Raw genomic sequence first — 25,184 nt, 5'->3', positions numbered from 1 at the left:
ATATTAATAAGGTCTTGAGGATGTCTCTCCAAGAGAGAACGCGCAGTAATGGATTTAAATTAGATAAGTTTAGATTTAGAAAGGACATCGGAAAGTATTGGTTTGGAAATAGGGTAGTTGATGAGTGGAACAGTCTACCTAGTTGGGTTATTGAGGCTGGGACTTTGGGTAGTTTCAAATCTAGGTTGGATAAGTACATGAGTGGGATGGGTTGGATTTGAGTGGGACTTTCACATCAGAGCTTATTTCTTGGGTGGCATTGAAAATTGGGTAGGGCAAATGTTTTGTTAGTGGGATGAATTGTAAAGGACCTGCCTAGTATGGGCCAGCAGGCCTCCTGCAGTGTTCCTCCTTTCTTATGTTCTTATGTTCTTATGTATGAAGCCCAGTGCAAACATTTCAAGATGTTTGATGTTTCACATTCCCATTTTAAGTGTTAGCTGTGCTTCCAGTTCCCTTTCAGTGTTAGCTGTATTTCACATTCTCTTCCATTGTTAGCTGTGTTTTACATTCCTTTTAAGTGTTAGCTGTTTTTCACATTCCCTCTCATTGTTAGCTGTGTTTTACATTCCCTTTTAGTGTTAGTTGTGTTGCATCTCAATAACAAAGTTATCATTGTTGGATTCAAATCTAAGCTGTTATGCAGTTCTGTATGCTCCTAATTCAGGATGTCTGCCTCCTGCATGTGGTGGCCTTTTTCTGACTTCCCTAGTTTTGACTAAGCTCTTCAAGATCATTGACAGTAATATGTTGCTGACCAATAGCAGTCTTTTAATTAAACTGCAATTGAGCTCCTGACCATGCCCACCTCATCTTTGTTGAATGCAATGGTGTCACAACTACACATTGGTCATACTAAGCTCACTGTTAATCATCTCAAGGAGGAGTGTAATGCTTTATTGACTAGAAAGAAGTCATACCAAGCTCACCCTTGGTCATCTCATAGAGAGATGTTCATTCCTTTATTGACTAGTTATTGATCATACCAGGCTCACTTATGGTCACCTATTGGAGGGGTGCTTCCTGTTGATAATTGTTGGACATACCAGGCTCACTCATGGTCATTTTCTGAGGGATGCTCATTGATCTATTGACTAGACACTGGTTAAGCCAGACTTAACAGTCATATACAGGAACACTGTGCCAATTTTTGAAAGATCATTGTCTTCTGATAATCTCACATTTATCAGAGAACACTACAAATTTTATTTAAGCTGCTCATTTAATACTCTGCCATAGTTATTTTGCTTTTCTTTGTGAAATTCCCTCCTTAACCCTTTCACTGTTTGTCCTTTTGTATCATGGCTTTGAAGTTGGTGCCGGTCCTGTAATACAATGCCTAAATTCTACTGGCTTCAAATCTGGTGGGAGAAAGCTGGTAGGCCTTCATGTGAGAGAATGAGTTTGCGTGGTCAGTGTGAGCAGTATAAAAAAAAATCGGGGAGCCCACAGTGCATTGTGGGAATGTCATTTCAGTATGCCTTGTTCGCCATGCCTCACTCCCCGGCAAATTGGGAATCTTCTCTTCCCAAGTGATAGTTCTAACTCAGATGAAAGTGTCAGTGAAGATGAATTTCATGGTTTTAAAAAGTTTGTGACTGAAAGCACTGCCCAGGAAACTGGAATTAGTGGTGAAAACCCTGATGACCCTCAACCTTCCACCTCTGGGGCTGGTCCATCTCGTTCATGTTCAGTTGTACCTGGACGAAAGAGGAAACTCATACATGTATTTTCCATATCCAGGATTCAGATGTGAGCAGTGGTGATAACAGTGATATTGATTGTGATTTCCAAGCTCTTGATAACAATTCCAGTAGTGACAACGAAGAGAAGTTTTTCTTCTTCTCATTTTTAGTAAATGTCTACAGGAGAAGGGGTTACTAGCCCATTGCTCCCGGCATTTTAGTCGCCTCATACGACACGCATGGCTTACGGAGGAAAGATTCTTTTCCACTTCCCCATGGACAATAGAAGAAATAAAGAGGAACAAGAGCTATTTAGAAAAAGGAGAAAAGCCTAGATGTATGTATATATATATGCATGTGCGTGTCTGTGAAGTGTGACCAAAGTGTAAGTAGGAGTAGCAAGATATCCCTGTTATCTAGCGTGTTTATGAGACAGAAAAAGAAACCAGCAATCCTACCATCATGCAAAACAGTTACAGGTTTCTGTTTCACAGTCATCTGGCAGGACTGTAGTACTTCCCTGGGTGGTTGCTGTCTACCAACCTACTACCTGAAGGAGGGGTGTTAATGTTGCAGTTTAAAAACTGTAGTGTAAAGCATCCTTCTGGCAAGACAGTGATGGAGTGAATGATGGTGAAAGTTTTTCTTTTTCGGGCCACCCTGCCTTGGTGGGAATCGGCCAGTGTGATAATAAAAAAAAAATAATAACAACGAAGAGAAATATTCTCCAGTGAAGCATCAATTTATACGATGCCACATGCATTCTGGTAGTGTGTCATATGCTACTCCACGGGGAAGGAGTACATTCCGGAGTACATCCCGTGGCCCTACACCAGGAACAGGTAGTGAAAGTGACTATATTGTTACAATTGGGATGGATAATATACATGCAGCAGCAGGTGGTGGTGCCATGGGTCATGCAGCACCAACAACACCCCAGGCTGGGAGCCACACCACTGACTCAGCACATCCACAAAAAAGGCCACCCTCAACCACCCACACACCACAACAACAATCTGCACAACCACAACCACCTGTCAATATCCCACCAGCAGACCACATCTGGGATTGGCAGCAAGGTGCCAGTTTCGTTCCCAATCCCCGCCACTGTGATGAAACTCAAAGTGGAATACGGCCATCTTGTACACGTGAGAGCATTGCCATTGATCTGGAGTGTTCTGGGTTATTCTTTGATGAACCCGTCTTTTGAGTTATTCTTTGATGAACCCGTCATGGAAATTATTGTCAGGGGAAAGCAACGCATACTTCGATTACACCATGGCAATCACATTTGTTTCACCAATGGAAGGAGACAACTGTGGCTGAGATGTTTACCTGGAGTTTACCTGGAGAGAGTTCCGGGGGTCAACACCCCTGCGGCCCGGTCTGTGACCAGGCTTCCTGGTGGATCAGAGCCTGATCAACCAGGCTGTTACTGCTGGCTGTACGCAATCCAACGTACGAGCCACAGCCTGGCTGGTCAGGTACTGACTTTAGGTCCAGTGCCTGCTTGAAGACAGCCAGGGGTCTATTGGTAATCCCCCTTATGTATGCTGGGAGGCAGTTGAACAGTCTCGGGCCCCCGACACTTATTGTATTGTCTCTTAACGTGCTAGTGACACCCCTGCTTTTCATTGGGGGGATGTTGCATCGTCTGCTGAGTCATTTGCTTTCATTGTGAGTGATTTTCGTGTGCAAGTTCGGTACTAGTCCCTCTAGGATTTTCCAGGTGTTTATAATCATGTATCTCTCCCGTCTGCATTCCAGGGAGTACAGGTTCAGGAACTTCAAGCACTCCCAGTAATTGAGGTGTTTTATCTCCGTTATGCGTGCCGTGAAGGGTCTCTGTACATTTTCTAGGTCAGCAATTTCACCTGCCTTGAAAGGTGCTGTTAGTGTGCAGCAATATTCCAGCCTAGATAAAACAAGTGACCTGAAGAGTGTCATCATGGGCTTGGCATCCCTAGTTTTGAAGGTTCTCATTATCCATCGTGTCATTTTTCTAGCAGATGCGATTGATAGAATGTTATGGTCCTTGAAGGTGAGATCCTCCGACATGATCACTCCCAGGTCTTTGATGTTGGTTTTTCGCTCTATTTTGTGGAAGGAATTTGTTTTGTACTCTGATGAAGTTTTAATTTCCTCATGTTTACCATATTGGAGTAATTGAAATTTCTCATCATTAAACTTCATATTGTATCTGTTCCTTGCCACAATAACGGTTATGCCACATGTGTATAAGCACACTGTCACATCATATTGGTCCACAGACCACCTCATTTCAACCCCAGCTTTCAGTGATATAATGCCAGTGAACCTATTTCTGTTAGTTATGTATGCTACACTTCTCAGATAAGACAAAGCCTGCCAGAAACGAAAGGTTATATAATATTACGAATGTGTTCATGTATCTGAAACAAAAGTTCAGTATGTGTTTTTATCCCTTGTTATTGATGAGTCTTTGATTTTGTTCAAAGGTAGATTGTTGTTCAAGCATTAAATACCAAGCAAGAGGACACACTTCGGTATCAAACTGTTTGTGCTCTGCTACAGTGGTCTTGTATTGGATATGATTGCATACACTGGAAGTAATACATTGAAAGATACCAGGAAGCTTTTGGTTATCTTGGGTTATGTTGTTAGAACAATGATGGAATCATATCTTGGTAAGGGACATACATTATATACTGATAACTGGTACACATGCCCCTTAGTGATTTCTTGCAAGTGAACATTACAGACTTGTGCTGTACGTCACATGTAAATCGTAAACATATGCCCAGGCTCGACACAGGCACTCATAGAGGTGAGGTGTAGGCGTTTCTGCCAATGACATATGGCATTTCAGTGGAATGACAAACGAGATGTGACATCAGTTCCCTAAAATGAAATGACAGACAGTGGCAGGCACAATAAAGAGACCAATTAACCCATTCAAAAACCTGTAGCTATGATGGACTACACCCTCAGTATACATTCAGTGGACAAATGTGATATGCAGATTGTGTTTGCAAGAGTTATAAGTGGTACATGAAACTTTTTCCACCCTGTGGACATTTCCTTGCTCAGTGCTTATAATATGTATGAGGACCAGAAATAAACCACCATATGACAAATTTTGTTTGTGTGCCATCAGACAATATTCAAGTACCAAGTAACAACATCTGCAATGCAAAACCTACAAAGTGATCACCAAATACCCTCTTGTTTGAGGCCTGGTGATCACTACCTAACACAACCGCCTACTAAGAAGAAATTTGCTCAGAAGAGATGTTTTGTCTGTGCACATACAACAAAATGCCCACAAAAACAGACACTCATTTTATGTGTGAGGAGTGTAAAACAGCACTTTGCATAACACCATGTTTCAAGACTTCTACAAATTGCAGCAGTTCTAGGAACATGTCTAGTGACTATGCGTGTATACAGTGTAGCCCCGCAAATTCGTGGTTTTCCTTAGAACCTTACTAATATTGTTCGTGTAAATCCCTGCAAATTCGCAGAATTTTTTTTTTTGGCTTTTTTCATGGCAATATATAATTTTATGCATTTTAATACTAAATATTAAGAAAAATATAATTTAATAATTTTGTAACATAAATATTAATGTAATTCAGCAAAATTTCCATATACATAAAATATAATACTGTATAAAATTTTTAGTGCTGTAGAGAGAACATAAAGTGACCATAGAGGAAAATGCAGCTTGGGATGGTGAAATGCCCCTGTACTCAGAGGCATAAGGTTTGAAAGTAGCCAATCCGAGAGCGTTATTCATTTCTCCTTGCTGCTGGTTTGTGATGTAACTGGTATTTTACATTCTAACATTGCGGGAAATATAGCAGTAGAGTACTGTATATGGGTTTATGCTTGCATTCTTTTTTTTTTTTTAAGGGTGATGTATGAAGCTGAGTTTGAAATTAAAGCATTTTGGGGGCATATTTAGGGTCTAAACCATGAAAATACAGTGGAACCTCGGTTTTCGTATGCCCTGGTTTTTGAGAATATAGCTATTCTTTATAATTATTATTATAATCAAAAAGAAGCGCTAAGCCACAAGGGCTATATAGCGCTGTATTCTTTATAAAATGTATTTTTTGTTAATATTTTTGGGTGTCTGGAACGGATTAATTGGTTTTACATTATTTCTTATGGGAATTTTTGCTTCAAGTTTTCATATGATTTGGTTTTCATCAGACTTTTTCAAATGGATTAATCACGAAAACCAAGGTTCCACTGTAGGCATTTATAAGCATTTTTTTTAGCCGCATCCAGAATTCATGGTTTTTTCCAAATTCGCAGGTGGTCTTGGAACATAACCCCCACAAATTTGTGGGGGACTACTGTATATATATATTATAGAACATTAATAACACTATAAAACATTAACAACATTATAGAACATTAATAACATTTTTACTTGTTCATTTGTGTAAACAAGCTTTGTAAACAATATAATGATTATTTGTGCAGTTATTGTGTTGCATACAGAGTGTGGATATACATACATTATGTATTATATTGGTCTCACAGACCACTAGAATTACTTGAAAAAATTAAATAATAAAAAATAAAAAAGTAAAAATAATATTACCGAGTGAGCAGCAGTTGCCAGTGTTGCCATCAACTGTTCACACTCTGTCAGCTTCGCACTTCTATATCTGGGTAAGTACTGATCGCATTTTTTTTTTTCATGTTTTGTTTTATAACACTCAAAATTATTCTTAAGATTTTGGTAAGAATTTTTTTTTTTTAATTCTTTGACACTGGGAGAAAATTTATGAGCAGGGATCACAACATTGAAAAAGTTAATACCATCTGTGTATTTTTTTTTTTTTTCATGATTTGCATTGACACTCATTTAATTTTTATAACCACCCTTAGTATTCACCCTTTTGTTTTATAACTCATAACATTAATCTTCCCTTTAATATGCAGCACAAAATGTCATCCCATGGGATTACTGATTTCCTTGGCTATGCAGTATTATCAGTGCTGTATAGCCCTTGTGGTTTAGTGCTTCTTTTTGATTATAATAATAATAACATGCAGTATTATAATTTTCAAAATAAAGCCTTTACAGAATGTACAATGATCTTGTACTCAATATACACTCCATGTACATAGTACTGTACCATGTAAAGTACTATAAAGCACCATTGTTACAGTTTATTAAAATGAAATTATTTTATCTTTGTATATTCTAATTATTTTCTGTGATATAAATATACTGTACATATTTTTAAAATAGGATAGGAGTGAATGGAGACAAATGGTTTTAATACTTGACGTGCTGTTGGAGTGTGAGCAAAGTAACATTTATGAAGGGGTTCAGGGAAACCGGCAGGCCGGACTTGAGTCCTGGAGATGGGAAGTACAGTGCCTGCACTCTGAAGGAGGGGTGTTAATGTTGCAGTTTAAAAACTGTAGTGTAAAGCACCCTTCTGGCAAGACAGTGATGGAGTGAATGATGGTGAAAGTTTTTCTTTTTCGGGCCACCCTGCCTTGGTGGGAATCGGCCAGTGTGATAATAAAAAAAAAAAAAAAAAATATTTTTAAAATTCATAATTTTTCATTATCCCACAAAAGAACCTTGAATTTTTACCTATAGTCTAAATTTGTTCTTAATGTGATTAAGAATCAGTTGAATATTAATCTTACGGTTTGAATTTATGGCTCAAGATTTAGCAGACGTATTGCAGTATCCGATTCTCATGCCACGAGTAGTATTGGTGCAGATTTGAATATTTCCTGGTTATCCTTAACTACTTCACTACCAAATGTTTTCTGGTTATCCTTGACTACCCCATTGCCAGTGTTTCCTGGTTAAACTTGACTACCTCATTATGTGATGTTTTCTGATTATCCTTGAATACTGGAACAGGGCTCAAGCACTGGGTGGCTGTTCTCTGTTATCAGTGCTCAAGTTGGATGTGGACATCACCAGTGTTCATAAGTTCAGTTGGGAAGCAGCTCTAAGAATGACTGAAAAGAAAGTATTCACCTACCTGAATTGCAGTTGCTTCTGAGGCTACTAGTAGTGTCACTATCCCTGAAAACCACATCTTATTTGGTGCTCAACACCCAGATGGCATCTCCATGATAAACCGAGCAAAGCTTAATGCCCCACTGAAGGTACAGTATTGTGTCTCAGCTAGTAATGGAAGCAGGTGAACCAGAATATATCCCAGGAATTGTATATTTACAGCTGCAACTCCTGCCACTGATCTGGCTGGAAAGCCTCCTAATACACACAAATATGGTCCAGGTGGAGTGACAACCACCTAAACACTACTTGTAAGAGGAACACTCAAAGACGGCTGGACAATGATTTCTTTGTGAAGCACTTGAATTTTGCAAAAGACAATTTTTTTTTTTTAACACAGTCGTTTTCCAAGGTAGAGAGATCCAAAAAGAGAGAAAAAACTTTCATCATTTAGTACTTTCACCATCACTCATACATAATCACCGTCTTTGCAGAGGTGCTCAGATAAGACATTTCAGATGCCCCTCCAAACTGCTAATATCCCAAACCTTTCCTTTAAAGTGCAGGCATTGTACTTCCCATTTCCAGGACTAATTAGGACACAAGTAGAAGAGATGTGGGGTATAAGTAGAGGATTCTGATTCTATACAAGGGAGAATAAATCATATTCCTTAGATCAAGGAAATCCCCTTTAAAGGTTTGTATTAGTATCTCTGACATTTATGTATCACAATGACAGTGTAGGTCACTCAGAACTCGCACACATAAATATGTATAACACAAAAATAAGGCTAAATATAACAAACAATAAAAGCAATCAACAGAAACTAGACACAAAATAAATACTATCATACCAAGTTAAAGTAGCTTGCATCAACTAAAAAAAAAAAAAAAAAAAAAACAAAAAAAAAAAAAAAAAAAAAAAAAAAAAAAAAAAAAAAAAAAAAAAAAAAAAAAAAAAAAAAAAAAAAAAAGGTTTTTTATTGTAAAATATCATAAATTTAACAGAATCATCTGGTATAATAGGTATAATAAAAGTGTGGGATATTTATTAGCCAATTTATTAGTAAATATCTTAATTAGTGCCCTTAATAATTTTTCTCAATCTCTACTAAAAGTTCATACACAGAATTTAATGTCATCACTAATACTTAATTGAAGCAATTTAATATCCAGTAGGGCCCTGTTTTACGGCATTCCGCTAATATGGACATTTCAAATTATGACCAAAACTCACTATACGGCTTCCCCCACCCGACTTTCTAATACAGTCACCGTGCCCCACCTAGTTTGTTTACATTTTCCGTGAGCTCAAGTGTTTTTAAGTGATTTCATATTTTATAGATACTCTGATAATTATACTTATGTATACCTGTACCTAAATAAACTTGCACATTGTACTCACCTAGTTGAGGTTGCAGGGGTCGAGTCCAAGCTCCTGGCCCCGTGCAGGATCACATTAATATCAGTAAGAGTGTCTTATATCTCCAGACACCATATTAGTAATGATAATAATAATACTCAATAACAATCATTGAGTTTCGTTAAATGTTGTATATTATGTTAATATACACATTTTCATTAATCCATCTATGATGTTTTTTCAAAATTATACATATAATGAACACAATACATAACATATAAACATGATAAATACATCCCGCAGTAGAATAAATTAACATAAATGTGAGATGTAGTACTCAGACAACTTGTATGAGTGATGGCAAGAATAACATCAGAAAATTGTGTTAATGAGGGTAACTGTAGAAAATTAATCCTTTCGTATGCCTTCACTCAGAGTGTCATTTCTTCTTAAAATGGCGTTACATGAGAATGGGAGTGTTCCTCTTTATTTATTCTACTGTATCAACATAGAGACAACTTGTACACAATGTAACTTGTATGCAAACCAGACGTGTTCGCCTGGTTTGTTTACAAAACTCGTGTATGCCTGGTTTGTTTAAATAACTTCGCACCTATCCTCTCTCATGTACTCACTCTCTCTCTCATTTATTTGTTTTATCTTGTGCACTCACCTCTGACCCTACATTAAGACTACAAATATTTTAAGATAAGTAATAAGTGAACTGTATATGAATTTTATCACTCTGGGATACTTAACTGTCATAGAATATTATGTGTGGGTGGGGTGGCCTGGTATGGTAGTCTGGCTGGCTACGATACATACCACACTTGATTTCTTACAATAAATACTACTCATCTCACCTTAGATTAAGAGTACAAATATTTTAAGGTAAGTAATGAGTGTACTATATGTGTATTTTACTCTTGTTTTTTAATGCCTAGTTCTATTGCTAATGTTAGTGTAAACTTCTTATCTAGTATTTATATGCATTTATAAGTGAAAAAAAAGGATGTTCCACTTTACGGTGATTTCCGTTTTACGGCGGTAGCCTGGAACCTAACCTGCCGTATAAGTGGGGCCCTACTGTTTGTGTATATATATATATATATATATATATATATATATATATATATATATATATATATATATATATATATATATATATATATATATATATAAATATATATATATATATATATATATATATAAATTGCAAAGGTTAGTGGATGAGTTTGGGAATGTGTGTAAAGGTAGAAAGTTGAAAGTGAACATAGAAAAGAGTAAGGTGATGAGGGTGTCAAATGATTTAGATAAAGAAAAATTGGATATCAAATTGGGGAGGAGGAGTATGGAAGAAGTGAATGTTTTCAGATACTTGGGAGTTGACGTGTCGGCGGATGGATTTATGAAGGATGAGGTTAATCATAGAATTGATGAGGGAAAAAAGGTGAGTGGTGCTTTGAGGTATATGTGGAGTCAAAAAACGTTATCTATGGAGGCAAAGAAGGGAATGTATGAAAGTATAGTAGTACCAACACTCTTATATGGGTGTGAAGCTTGGGTGGTAAATGCAGTAGCGAGGAGACGGTTGGAGGCAGTGGAGATGTCCTGTTTAAGGGCAATGTGTGGTGTAAATATTTTACAGAAAATTCGGAGTGTGGAAATTAGGAGAAGGTGTGGAGTTAATAAAAGTATTAGTCAGAGGGCAGAAGAGGGGTTGTTGAGGTGGTTTGGTCATTTAGAGAGAATGGATCAAAGTAGAATGACATGGAAAGCATATAAATCTATAGGGGAAGGAAGGCGGGGTAGGGGTCGTCCTCGAAAGGGTTGGAGAGAGGGGGTAAAGGAGGTTTTGTGGGCAAGGGGCTTGGACTTCCAGCAAGCGTGCGTGAGCGTGTTAGATAGGAGTGAATGGAGACGAATGGTACTTGGGACCTGACGATCTGTTGGAGTGTGAGCAGGGTAATATTTAGTGAAGGGATTCAGGGAAACCGGTTATTTTCATATAGTCGGACTTGAGTCCTGGAAATGGGAAGTACAATGCCTGCACTTTAAAGGAGGGGTTTTGGGATATTGGCAGTTTGGAGGGATATGTTGTGTATCTTCATATGTGTATGCTTCTAGACTGTTGTATTCTGAGCACCTCTGCAAAAACAGTGATAATGTGCGAGTGTGGTGAAAGTGTTGAATGATGATGAAAGTATTTTCTTTTTGGGGATTTTCTTTCTTTTTTGGGTCACCCTGCCTCGGTGGGAGACGGCCGACTTGTTGAAAAAAAAAAAAAAAAAAAAAAAAATATATATATATATATATATATATATATATATATATATGTGTGTATATATATATCTTCTTCTTCTTTCAACACACTGGCCGTATCTCACCAAGGCCGGGTGGCCCAAAAAGAAAAATGAAAGTTTCATTTTTAAATTTAGTAATTTATACAGGAGAAGGGGTTACTAGCCCCTTGCTCCCGGCATTTTAGTTGCCTCTTACGACACGCATGGTTTGCAGAGGAAGAATTCTATATATTTTTATTTATTTAGAATGCATTTTTAATATTTAGAAATCAGTATTAATGAATTTATAAGATCTTTCAACACAATGTATATATTTGGGTAGAGATCTATACACACAATTCTTGAATACATGCGACAGCAAGGTTTAACACTTGAGATTATGAGATAATACACAAAATATTTTGGTCAAGATTGAATATCATTGCAGAATTACAGTAATTTTATCAATACAGTTAGGAAGAAACTTTTTAAATATACTGTATGTGAAAGACACAAGACGACTTGACACAAGACACCATACAAATAAATTACATTTGTAAATCAATCATTTAAGTGTAGGCTTAAACAGAATGAATTGGCACTGATGCAAAAAAGTGAACTGCATTGATAAACTATTGTTTTTAATCTTTGAGGAATACAATACATCAAAAGCTAAATTATGTGGAAATATATAACACACTGAAAAAATATTTGCGTAATGTTTACAGGAGTTTTTCTTTTTTAAACTGTTTGAATGATTTTTTCTGCTACATCAGTAAAATGGAGAAAACAGCTATTCTAAATTTACATGGCCATTTATAAGGTCTCTGCTTAAAAAATCTGGTTTATAATGTTTGAGAGATCAAAATATGTATATGCTGGTCTTGATGACCTTGATATATAAACAAGTCATATTGACCTTGAAATATAAATTAGTCATGTTGACCTTGATATATAAGCTATGCATGTTGACCTTGATAAGTTATAAACTACAAAGATTAAAATAGTACCACTGAATACAAATACTGTAAACACAAAATATACACCTATAAAAACCTGCGTGAGAAGCTTTATTCTAATAACAACAATACTGCAGCGTACTTTACCACTGTATGAACAGTTCCAGTGTAATAAAAAAAAGAATCTACACTCCCTACCACAGACATCAGTGTCTGTCTAATGTAAGCACATTATGTATTTAAAATATTGTACTAAATACTAGAGGACCTATTTCAATATCAGCTGCTCAAAATTTCTATAGCACTAATGATTCTTATATGATACAATGAACATTCTAGTTTCATGATTGTGACAAAGAATTTATAATGACAATTCTTAATTGTCTTTAGTTAAGACATTCATATTTACTTAGATCTGTATGGTGGACAATCTAAAATTATAATGAGAGAGGTTCATGATTAATTATAACAGAAGACAAGCAACAGCTGCCCAGTTTCTATTAAAAAACTTTTCTATTTAAATGTCTATTAACAAATTTAATATTCAATCTCTCAAATGATGGCTGCTAAATGAATGATAAAGTTGGTTTTCTTAGGGAACAAGAGCGCTGGTAGCCATCAGATTGACGCCACATGTCCCATCTCCACGATACACACGGTAGTAGCCCTGAAATGTAAACAGTGTTAATAACCAAGAGAAATGTTCAGTCATAGTATAGACAAAACAATGTTTTAATATTTTTAACAATTCATAGCTATGTCATTGTTTAACACTGGTGTGTGAGCAGTGTCTATGGCTTAACCGTGCCTGAAATGCTCCGCATAACCATGGGTTTCCAACTGGCACTGCAGTATCACCCATTTTTGTATAAACACTATCACGTTGAAATAAACTTTTAATTGTATGTATTTGTATTTGTTTATGATCAGAATGTTTTCTGGCTGTAAGAGGGTGAGAATTATTATTATTATTATTATTATAATCAAAAAGAAGCGCTAAGCCACAAGGGCTATATAGCGCTGCAGGGTAGGGAAGGAAGCGAGGGTATTGGGTGGCAGAAGGGAGGAGGGATGATCAGTAGGTTACAGAAAACAGCGGGGCAGGGGATAGTACGGGGGTAGAGGGTAGCAAGAGATTGAAGTAGAAAGGGCTGAAGGTATCAGAATTTGTGAAGTCAGTCAGTTGTTGTCAAAAAGTCAATGAGAGAGTCCGGATGAAAGGTGGGTCCATCAGCGAGAAGGGAAGGTAAAGAGAGAGCAGCGGAGCGTAGACGACGACGGAGGTAAATTCTGCGTGCTCGTTGATAAAGTGGGCAGTCCAACAGAATGTGGCTGACTAATAATGGAGCTTGGCAATTCTCACAGAGAGGAGCAGGGCGCCTCTCCATGAGATATCCATGAGTAAGACGAGTATGGCCAATGCGAAGACGGGAGAGAGCAGTCTCCCAACCTCGACACTGGTGATAAGAAGACGGCCAGTAACCTATACTCGGTTTAATAGATTGAAGTTTGTTGCCGAGCATAGTAGACCAACGTTGTTGCCAACGGGTGTGAAGGTGGGAAGATATTGCAGCAAAATAGTCCGTAAATGGAATACCTCTATATGAAACTGGTAGGTCATGTACTGCTGACCGCGCAGCAGTGTCTGCCTGTTCATTGCCCTGTACGTCAACATGACCAGGGACCCAACAAAAAACAATATCTTTATGCTTGGTAAAGATGCGGCGTAGCCAAAGTTGGATACGGAGGACTAAGGGGTGAGGTGTATCAAATTTCTGTATAGCCTGTAAAGCACTAAGGGAGTCTGAGACAACCACAAATGATGACACAGGCATAGATGCAATACGGATAAGTGCTGCAAGGATGGCATACAATTCAGCAGTAAAAATACTAGCTGAAGATAGTAAATGCCCTCGTACGACGCTGTCCGGAAACACTGCTGCGAATCCTATGCCGTCAGAAGACTTAGAGCCATCTGTGTACACAGCAATGGCATGAGAATGAGAGTGGAAGTGGTCAAGAAAAAGTGAGCAGGAAGCGACTGTAGACAGTTGGGCTTTCGAGCAAGGGAGAGAGAAAGAACAGACTCGAACAGCTGGAACTTCCCAGGGGGGTAGGGAAAAGTGAGATGCTACATGAACATAGAAAGGTGGTAACTGAAGAGAAGACAAGAGCGAATGAAGGCGAAGAGAGAAGGGACGGAGTAAACAGGGGCGGCAAACAAATAAAGAATGTCTACTAATATCAGTGACCATTCTATAAATGGAAGGATTGCAGAGATCATGAGAGCATACATAGTAGTGAAGGCAATGGGCATCACGGCGATCGGATAAGGATGGAACGTTCGCTTCTGCATAGAGGCTCTCAACAGGGGAAGAGCGAAAAGCACCAAGGCATAAACGTAATCCTTGGTGATGAATGGGGTTAAGGGTAGAGAGAGTAGCAGGAGATGCCGCTGAATAGATCTGGTCACCACAATCAAGTTTCGATAAAATGAGGGTGGAACGTAGGCGAAGGAGGGTTCGACGATCAGCTCCCCATGAAAGATGAGCAAGGGTTTTAAGAAGGTTCAGCCAGCTGTGACAAGTTGCCTTCAGAGAGGTAATGTGAGGTTTCCAGGATAACCTACGGTCAAAGAGGAGGCCCAGAAACTTGACTGTATCACGTTCAGGGATACGGGAGCCATAGAGGTACAAAGGATGATCGGAGATGACAGAGCGTCTAGTGAAAGTAATTTGGTGGGTTTTAGTGCTGGAAAATTTAAACCCATGTGTGGTGGCCCAATTGGAAACACGGTCGATCGCATGCTGGAGAGAAACTGTAATGAGGTGACAGTCAGCGCCTGCACAGGCAATAGCGAAGTCATCAACATAGAGTGATGACCAAATATTTGATGGAAGACTAGAGGCCAAATCATTAATAGCAAGGAGAAAAAGTGTTGTGCTCAGAACACATCCCTGGGGGACACCTTCAGCTTGGATAAAGTCCGGGGAGAGCACATTATTAACCCGAACACGGAAATGCCTGTCAGTTAAAAAGTTCTTAAGGAAGGATGGTAGATTGCTTCGAAGGCCTAAGGAGTGGGCTTGGGCTAAAATATTATACCTCCAAGTTGTGTCATATGCTTTCTCAAGGTCAAAAAATATGGCAATAACTGAGTGGTTATTCGTAAAGGCATTATGAACATACATATCCAAGCGCAGTAAGGGGTCTATGGTAGAACGTCCCTTACGAAAGCTATATTGACGAGTGGAGAGACTGTTGTGTGTCTCTAAATACCACACTAAACGTCTATTTACCAGGCGTTCCATCACTTTGCAAACTGCACTGGTAAGAGCAATGGGACGATAGTGGGAGGCTTCATGTCCCGTAGTGCCTGGTTTGCGGAAAGGGAGAACAATGGCAGATTTCCACAGCTGTGGAAGAACTCCTTGTGACCAAATAAGATTGTAAAGGCATAATAGGACTGCAAGGGCTGACTGATGTAAATGTTGTAGCATACGAATATGAATGTCGTCGGGCCCGGCTGCCGATGATCGGCAAGCTGATAGTGTTGCCTCCAGTTCTTGAAGTGTAAAAGGCACATTATACTGTTCTTCTCTGAGAGAAGAAAAGTCCAAGGGTGCTAACTCTCTGGCAGACTTTGAGGAAAGAAACTAGAGGCATAGATGGAGTCCCTGAGAAATATGGACCAGATGATTGCCAATTTCATTGGCAACATCTAGTGGGTTTGCTATATCAACACTGGCAACCCGCAGAACAGGAGCCAGGTCAGGAGAATATTTACCACTCAGTTTTCGTACTTTTTTCCAGACTGCACTCATAGAGGAAGCAGAGGTAATGGTGGAGGCAATCTCGCCAGCAAGTATGTTTACCGTCACGGATGACACGGCGAGCGATCGCACGCTTCTGCTTAAAATCAAGAAGTCTCTCCGTGGTTCTATTGTACCGGTACCTGCCCCACGCAGTGCATTTCAAACGTACAGCACGAGCACAAGCAGGAGACCACCAAGGCACGCATTTCTGAGAATGCCTGCCCGAAGTTTGGGGTATACAATTAGAAGCTGCGGTTAAAACGGAGGACGAGAAGAGGTGTAAAAGCTCATCGATGGAGGACGAAGAAGGAACCTCTCTAAAAACAGTTAGGTGTGAGTAAAGGTTCCAATTTGCCTGATCAAATTGCCAGCGTGGGATGCAAAGAGGTGGTGAATATGAAGGGGAAGTAAGAATGATTGGGAAATGATCGCTGTCATGCAAGTCCGGGAGAACAGACCAAGTGAAGTCTAATGCGGCGGAGGAAGAGCAGACTGAGAGATCGATGCAAGAGAGAGTGTGAGTCCGAGGATCAAAATGGGTGTGAGTACCTGTATTTAAAACATGGAGGGGGTGGGTGGCAAGAAAAGCCTCTAACTGAATGCCACGGCAATCACAGTGAGACCCCCCCAGAGGAAGTGGTGGGCATTAAAATCGCCAAGTAACAGAATCGGTGGCGGTAATGACGAAACAAGAAAGGCAATATCCGGAATGGATAATGCCCGAGAAGGAGAGAGATATAAAGAACAGAGCGTATACCACCTATGCAAGTGGATACGGGCTGCTGTGTAATGCAGCGAGGTACGAACAAATAGCTGATGGTACGGAATATCAGTGCGTAGAAGAAGGGCACTTTCATTAAAGGTCCCATCAGGAAAAGGATCTGAGGAATACAATAAATTATAGCCTGAGATGGGAGAGATAACAGCAGAGTGTAATTTTGGTTCCTGTAAGCAAACACCAACAGGGAAAAACTGGGAGAGTAACATATGAAGCTCACCCCGATTACCCCTGAGGCCACGTATACTCCACTGGAAATAGGCCATGATTGGCAATGATAAAGATACCTGAAATCCGCAGGTAAGGGTTCCTACGGACTAGAGGGGTTAGAAAAGTCCACATGCGGAGGCAGTGGAAAATGTTCAAGCAGCCAAGGAACGGTGCGCTGTGAAGAAAGGAGTTGCGCAGATGGAGCAGAGGAAAGAGAAGGAACGGAGGGTGGATCAGTGTCCATTGATGGTTTGGTCTCTGCAATATATTCAGAGATTGCTTCAAGTGTTTCAGAATTCAGAGACGTCGTACGGGAGACAATATTGGAAATGGTAGGGGGAGGATGAGTAAAGATTGGAACTGTATTGGACTGTACAAAGGTAGGGGGGGCCGAAAGGGTGGAGAGAACTGGAGAAGCGTGGAAGGGGACAGAAGAGGCAGAAACCTGGGAGGTGGCAGAAGAGGCAGAAACCTGGGAGGTGGCAGAAGAGGAAGAAACTTGGGAGGGAACAGGGGAGGAAGGTACAGTACGAGGAGGAGGGTGAACCTCTACATTTGTAACAGAGCCAGTGGGAGGGGGAGAACCAGGTACAGAGACAGGGAAGGTAAAATGAGGAGGTGGAAGATGGGTAGGAGGTGTTAACGGACCTTTTTTTGACTTTTGAGAAGTAGAGGGACGATTGGGAGGAGGTGTCATACGAGATCTCGTCGCTACTGAGGCTTGTGAGAGAGAACACGAAGAAGCGAGATCAGACTGAGGCATTGAAGTAGGGACGTCTGAGCCTAGGACAGCAAAAGAATTAGATACAGGAGTGACTATGGGAGAGGAAACCACAGAGGTGGTTGCAGAAGATGGGATCCCAGAAGTGGGGGGACGTTTTGAAACACGGGAATAAGAAACACGAGGTAGTCTCCCTTGGAGGCGGAGATGAGAAACTGCCATGGCATAAGGGAGACCTTCTGCCTCTTGGAAGTAACGGATTTCCCGCTCGTCTAAGTAGACTTAACAACGGCGAAAGTACGAAGGGTGAGCCTCATGACAATTAAGGCAAGAGGGAGGTCGATTGCAAGACGTATTAGAATGGTCATCAGCACCACAGACTGGGCATTTGGCGATAGATCTGCAATATTTCGCTGGATGGCCAAATCGCCAGCAATTTCTACACTGTTGCGGTGTAGGGATCACCTTTCGAACTTGTAACCGATGTCCTGCTACATAAACTGAGGATGGGAGTTCACAGCTGTCAAAAGTTAAACGAGCCACATTGCTAGGGTATCGTCTCCGCCTGCGGGCAGGGAGAACGTAAGTGTCTACCTTGAGGATTGAGAGATCTTGGAGTTCCAGCTGTTCAAGAATGTCAGTGCCACATGTCTGGAAATTTTGTTGAACTATGGTATGGGGCAGAATGATGGTACCACTACAAGAATTGAGGGAATTATGTTTTTCAATAGTGACAGGAACAGTATCGATATGGGAAAGACGAGAAAGCTCATGAGCCTGGGTAGCATTCTGTATGGTGATGATGTGCGTACCGCTCTTAAGAGCATGAAAAGAAATATCTTTACCAACATGGCGTAGGAGTGCCTTGCCAATACTGTGGTCAGAAAGATAGGCAGTAGAGGAAGTCGGTCGTAAAGTGAAGAATTTAGTCCATTGTGCAGTCTGAAACTGAGCGTGGAAAGGGAGTTAAGGACGTGTCGATCTTTTCTGAGAAGAACGAGAAGGTGGAGAAGTATCATCAGCAGGTAATTGTCGTTGGCGTTCAGGCGTGGGACCAGAGTTGGTCCGACGTGGAACGGGCCGGCGATTTGAAAATTGCTGCACCGTAGAGGGAGAGGCCGGAAGCATAGTCAGAGCAGAGCGAAGGTCAGATAAACCGAAGGAGTCAGTCGAGGCCTCAGTACCTGAAGCGGGTGAGGAAACAGCACCGGCAAGAAGTACAGAGGCATGAGGAGTGTCCGAAGAGTGGTCCAAAGACGAGGCGGGGGTCAGAACGGAGTGTGGTATCAAGAAGGGGCCCGGGGGTAGCAGGTTCATGGACTAGGGCTGCCATGGTTAGGTTACTTCTTTCTTTTTGTTTTTAAGAAAAAAAAAGAAAGAAGAAAAGAAAAGAAAAATAAAAAAAAAAGAATAAAAAAAGGGTGGGACCGGGAAGGGATAGTTCCTAGGAGGAATGAAAGGGCCAGAAATCTCCCTCCACGCCCAAGAGGACCTCAGCACCGCAAGTAGCGCAGATGCAGCATGGAACCCATGCCATACCCTACCCATCATGCCAGTAAACCGGCAATCCGGGATAGCAACCTCACATCTGCCGAGCTACCTCGGTGGACAAAAGAGAGGGCGGCTGGAAATCCGCCACAAAGCATACCTCCTTCGGCCACCACCCCCGGAATCCGAAAGGTGGCTTCCAGAGATACACCCGTCGCCTGAGACACACCCAAAACCACCCTCCGGGATACTGGAGGGGGATCGGGACATCCCCAAGCAATCCAGATTCCACGGCAAACTACGCCACCGCCAAGAACCTCAGTGGAATGGGATGGACCCCGGTACCCTTTCCCCTACCTAGGAACTAGCGTGCCTGTGGAGAAAAAAAAAAAAAAGGCCAAAAAGGAAGGGCAAAAGGGAGGGGTGGAGAGAAGGAGGAGGAAAGGAAAAAGGGGAGGATGGGATAGGGAACGGGGGGTTGGGGGGTAATTAGGTTCGGTCTGAGGAAGGAGACCGACAGGTCTAATTCCTCAGACCAAGAGCCTCTTCACCACGCCAAAGAGCCCCCCTTGAAGAGGAAGAGGGTGAGAAAAAGATGCACATTTACCCCAAGTGTCATTGCTCTTCATCCCAAGATAAAAATTGCTGGTGTTGTGTTCTTAAAAGGGTTAAGAACAGGAAAATAGTGCTGTAAAATAATGCTGCATCAGCAAATGGGGCAGAAAATCACTAACCCTCACTGCTTCCCACATAAATCTGTGTTATTATCATCAATGTCCCTGATATCAATCTATGTTTTAAGCACAGTGCTCTCAAATATACTGTGAGCCATAAGAGAATGAGTCTGTGCAGTGAGCATCACCAGTATAAAAAAAATCCTGCCCCATGCAGAACATAAGGTGTTCCCTAGGGTGGTTTTTATGATTTCTTTGGCTGTTTCTTGGTATCAGATGACAGACTGGAAGACACGCTAATAAAATAAAAGATGATTTTGGTCAGGACCAAAAGTGCCTTGAAATAGGGCTCAAAGTAGTGGAAATAACTGTTTCTTGACAATTTTTCTAATGAAAGGAGTGGCCCTTTATACCACAATTGGTTGGTTTTATGGGCTTTTATTAGGTCTGCTTCAATTATTGGGATGTCCTACACCATGACCAATCATTCTTGGACATATTTTATTATCCAAGAAGTAAGATAAAATTTCAATTTTTCTCCATGGAGTAGGAACCTTTGAAGAATTCACACACAAGTGCTTCTTCAAACATTTTCAAGCAGAGCTGAGAAAAATGCCATGGCCTGACATCACGTGGTATATACCAGATGTTTCACTCGTAGGAGGCCTCGAGTTATCGTTTACTACAAACACAACATACATGGTAGGTAAATGCAACTGTGGCAGTACATTACCTGAGAAATATCCAACATATCACATCACAACAACTGCTAGGTGAATTAAACAACCTGTTACTCATGTCCTGCACTGTTTCCTCGGTCATTGGGGGGTGGCTGCCCCCATGGACATTCACCAATGTGCCTGTTTTCTCCAGTTTCTCACCATCATCTGTATTGCACTCTTTGAGGGCACTGCAACATTAAACTGTTTTCTGAAATTTGAGTGCATAACCTTAAATGAACACATAGCCCAATATGATTTGACTAAGAGCACTTTCTGCTCAATCATGTACTGGCCATGAACTGAGCTTATCAGAAAGGGGGAAGACGACATCAGAAATTTATGCTGGTTGCTATGACGGCTGCTATATGGTGCCACACAGGTGAGACATGCTGGAGCCATGTTGCATTTAAACGTGTCTCTACCCATGTTAGTACTCCCGTAGTTGCAATCATCCTGTTTGTATAATATGTCTGTAGTAAACGATAACTTGGGGCCTCCTATGAGTGAAACGCCCTGTATATCAGGAATTGTTCATCAAGGAAGGGACTCAGGATGACTGTAGGCACAGCAACCATCTGAATGTGGAATCAAATGTAAGAATTCTGAAGGATTGGCCTGACTCTCTCTTCGCAACAGTATGAAGATGGAACTTTCCCAGTTTCTTGGAGATGAAGCTGTGCATCAATTACACTCCCCAGGAGATCTTTACATCACTCTGTCACAGAAAAACGGTTGGGCATTAATTTTCTTGTGCAATCAGGAGGCAGCTGACACATAAGTTGTCATCCATATTCTTCATGTAATGAATTGAGTTTCAGTTGTGCTAATGAAGAGAGATAACTGATCAGTGAAGAATGTAACATCACCCACTAGATTGACTGTGCCACTGTATAACCCCAATCCATGTTTTCATGACTGGAGGAATGAAGGGAATAAGCTCTTTCTATTATGAATCACAATTTCTGCAGTTGCAGTGGTGTGCCAAGAGAATGTGGACACAAGAAAATATGATCCAGTGCATGCAGCTGTAGGAAGCAAGGGCTCCCTCATAGAGTATTCAGCAAATGTTATTGTTGCTCATAACATTTCATACCATTATATGAACCACTGACAATTTCACATATATTTCAGCTCAAGTGGACGCGTGTCCTACCACCTTATGGCAGCTATAAAATAATGTAGGGCCAGGGAGGACCACACGGTCCATCGTGGGTAATTATTTAGCAGACCGAGTAAACAATGTGTGTGACATGACACTTTGTATCTTTTTTTTTTTTTTTTTTCAACAAGTTGGCTGTCTCCCACTGAGGCAGGGTGACCCAAAAAGAAAGAAAATCCCCAAAAAGAAAATACTTTCATCATTCAACACTTTCACCTCACTCATACATAATCACTGTTTTTGCAGAGGTGCCCAGATACAACGGTTTAGAAGCATATATAAAGATATATAACATATCCCTTCAAACTGCCAATATCACAAACCCTCCTTTAAAGTGCAGGCATTGTACTTCCCATTTCCAATACTCAAGACTGGCTATATAAAAATAACCGGTTTCCCTGAATCCCTTCACTAAATGTTACCCTGTTTTCACTCCAACAGCTCGTCAGGTCCCAAAAACCATTCATCTCCATTCACCCCTATCTAAGACGCTCATGCACGCTTGCTGGAAGTCCAAGCCTCATGCCCACAAAACCTCCTTTATCCCCTCCCTCAAACCTTTTCGAGGATGACCCCTATCCTGCCTTCCTTCCCCTACAGATTTATACGCTTTCCAAGTCATTCTACTTTGATCCATTCTCTCTAAATGACCAAACCACCTCAAGAACCCCTCTTCAGCCCTCTGACTAATACTTTTATTAACTCCACACCTACTCCTAATTTCAACACTCCAAATTTCCTGCACAATATTTACACCAAACATTTCCCTTAGACAGGACATTTCCACTGCCTCCAACTGCTTCCTCGCTGCAGCATTTACAACCCAAGCTTCACACCCATATAAGAGTGTTGGTACCACTATACCTTCATACATTACATTCTTTGCCTCCATAGATAGTTTTTTGTCTCCACACATACCTCAATGCACCACTCACCATTTTTCCTTCATCAATTCTATGGTTAACCTCATCCTTCATAAACCCATCTGCTGACATGCCGACTCCCAAATATCTAAAAACATTCACTTCTTCCATACTCCCTCTCTCCAATGTGATATCCAATTTTTCTTTATCTAAATAATTTGATACCCTCATCACCTTACTCTTATCTATATTCACTTTCAACTTTCTACCTTTACACACCCTCCCAAACTCGTCCACTACACATCCCTGTCCAAGACCTACTTTTACCGGGAAGTAGTCTCCCTCTCTTCTACACACTCTAACCTGAGCCTCGCTATCCTCATAAAAACTCTTTACAGCATCTACTAACTTACCACCTATTCCATATACTTGCAACATCTGCCACATTGCTCTCCTATCCACTCTATCATATGCCTTTTCTATATCCATAAATGCAATGAAAACTTCCCTACCTTTATCTAAATACTGTTCACATATATGCTTCAATGTAAACACTTGATCTACACATCCCCTACTCACTCTAAAACCTCCTTGCTCATCCGCAATCCTACTCTCTGTCTTACCTCTAATTCTTTCAATAATAACCCTACTATACACTTTTCCTGGTATACTCAGTAAACTTATGCCTCTATAATTTTTACAATCTCTTTTGTCCCCCTTCCCTTTATATAAAGGAACTATACATGCTCTCTGCCAATCTGTAGGTACCTTCCTCTCTTTCATACATTTTTTTTTTTTTTTTTTCAACAAGTCGGCCGTCTCCCACCGAGGCAGGGTGACACAAAAAAGAAAGAAAATCCCCAAAAAGAAAATACTTTCATCATCATTCAACACTTTCACCACACTCGCACATTATCACTGTTTTTGCAGAGGTGCTCAGAATACAACAGTCTAGAAGCATACACATATAAAGATACACAACATATCCCTCCAAACTGCCAATATCCCAAACCCCTCCTTTAAAGTGCAGGCATTGTACTTCCCATTTCCAGGACTCAAGTCCGACTATATGAAAATAACCGGTTTCCCTGAATCCCTTCACTAAATATTACCCTGCTCACACTCCAACAGATCGTCAGGTCCCAAGTACCATTCGTCTCCATTCACTCCTATCTAACACGCTCACGCACGCTTGCTGGAAGTCCAAGCCCCTTACCCACAAAACCTCCTTTACCCCCTCTCTCCAACCCTTTCGAGGACGACCCCTACCCCGCCTTCCTTCCCCTATAGATTTATATGCTTTCCATGTCATTCTACTTTGATCCATTCTCTCTAAATGACCAAACCACCTCAACAACCCCTCTTCTGCCCTCTGACTAATACTTTTATTAACTCCACACCTTCTCCTAATTTCCACACTCCGAATTTTCTGCATAATATTTACACCACACATTGCCCTTAAACAGGACATCTCCACTGCCTCCAACCGTCTCCTCGCTGCTGCATTTACCACCCAAGCTTCACATCCATATAAGAGTGTTGGTACTACTATACTTTCATACATTCCCTTCTTTGCCTCCATAGATAACGTTTTTTGACTCCACATATACCTCAGCGCACCACTCACCTTTTTTCCCTCATCAATTCTATGATTAACCTCATCCTTCATAAATCCATCCGCCGACACGTCAACTCCCAAGTATCTAAAAACATTCACTTCTTCCATACTCCTCCTCCCCAATTTGATATCCAATTTTTCTTTATCTAAATCATTTGACACCCTCATCACCTTACTCTTTTCTATGTTCACTTTCAACTTTCTACCTTTACACACATTCCCAAACTCATCCACTAACCTTTGCAATTTTTCTTTAGAATCTCCCATAAGCACAGTATCATCAGCAAAAAGTAACTGTGTCAATTCCCATTTTGAATTTGATTCCCCATAATTTTATTAAACAAAAATACCAACCACTCCAACACTATATCCCCCCCTCCCCAAGCTTTTAACATTTCTGTCATGATCCTGTCAGTTCCAGTTGCTTTACCCCCTTTCATTCTACGTAATGTAAGTTTAATCTTATTTATGTGTATATAGCATACATTTACTTTTTCCACTGATCTTGAGGGCACACACATGTGTTATGGGCACATCAGAAGTACATTACAGGCTATTTATGTATTTTTCTACCCAGGATAACCCAAGTGAAATCCCACAGTGTGACTTATTTCCATGTTTTGAGTAGTAAAACACCTTGAAAAACTTTTCTAATTAGTGTTAAATAATGAAAAGAGAAAATAGTTTTTGCAAAACTATTATAATTTGGAGTACATAAATGGGAAAACAAAAATATCACTTATGCACATTTAGCAAGTGATGCCAACAAGTGATTGTTTTTTCCCCAACTTTATTTCTTCATCAAATGGTAAATTTTCATCCAATTTTCTTTTGTTTTATTCCAACTGGAAAAATGAACTC

At 40.4% G+C, this 25,184-nt stretch overlaps 1 protein-coding gene across 1 annotated transcript in view; it reads right to left on the bottom strand.

Moving 5' to 3' along the window:
* Positions 1–11,629: 11,629 nt before the first annotated feature.
* CtsF (Cathepsin F) overlaps positions 11,630–25,184 on the bottom strand; it is a gene marked incomplete at its 5' end in the record, with an annotated part of 40,065 nt that continues 26,510 nt past the window's right edge. The window contains 1 exon segment of the mRNA XM_070080250.1: positions 11,630–12,942. Within this exon segment, the coding sequence (XP_069936351.1) occupies positions 12,868–12,942 (75 nt within the window).

This window comes from Cherax quadricarinatus, unplaced genomic scaffold (assembly GCF_038502225.1).
Source record: "Cherax quadricarinatus isolate ZL_2023a unplaced genomic scaffold, ASM3850222v1 Contig246, whole genome shotgun sequence".
In the NCBI taxonomy this organism is placed as follows: Eukaryota; Metazoa; Arthropoda; class Malacostraca; order Decapoda; family Parastacidae; genus Cherax; species Cherax quadricarinatus.
Note: the sequence above shows the minus strand (reverse complement) of the source record. Positions and strands in the feature narration are given on the sequence as shown.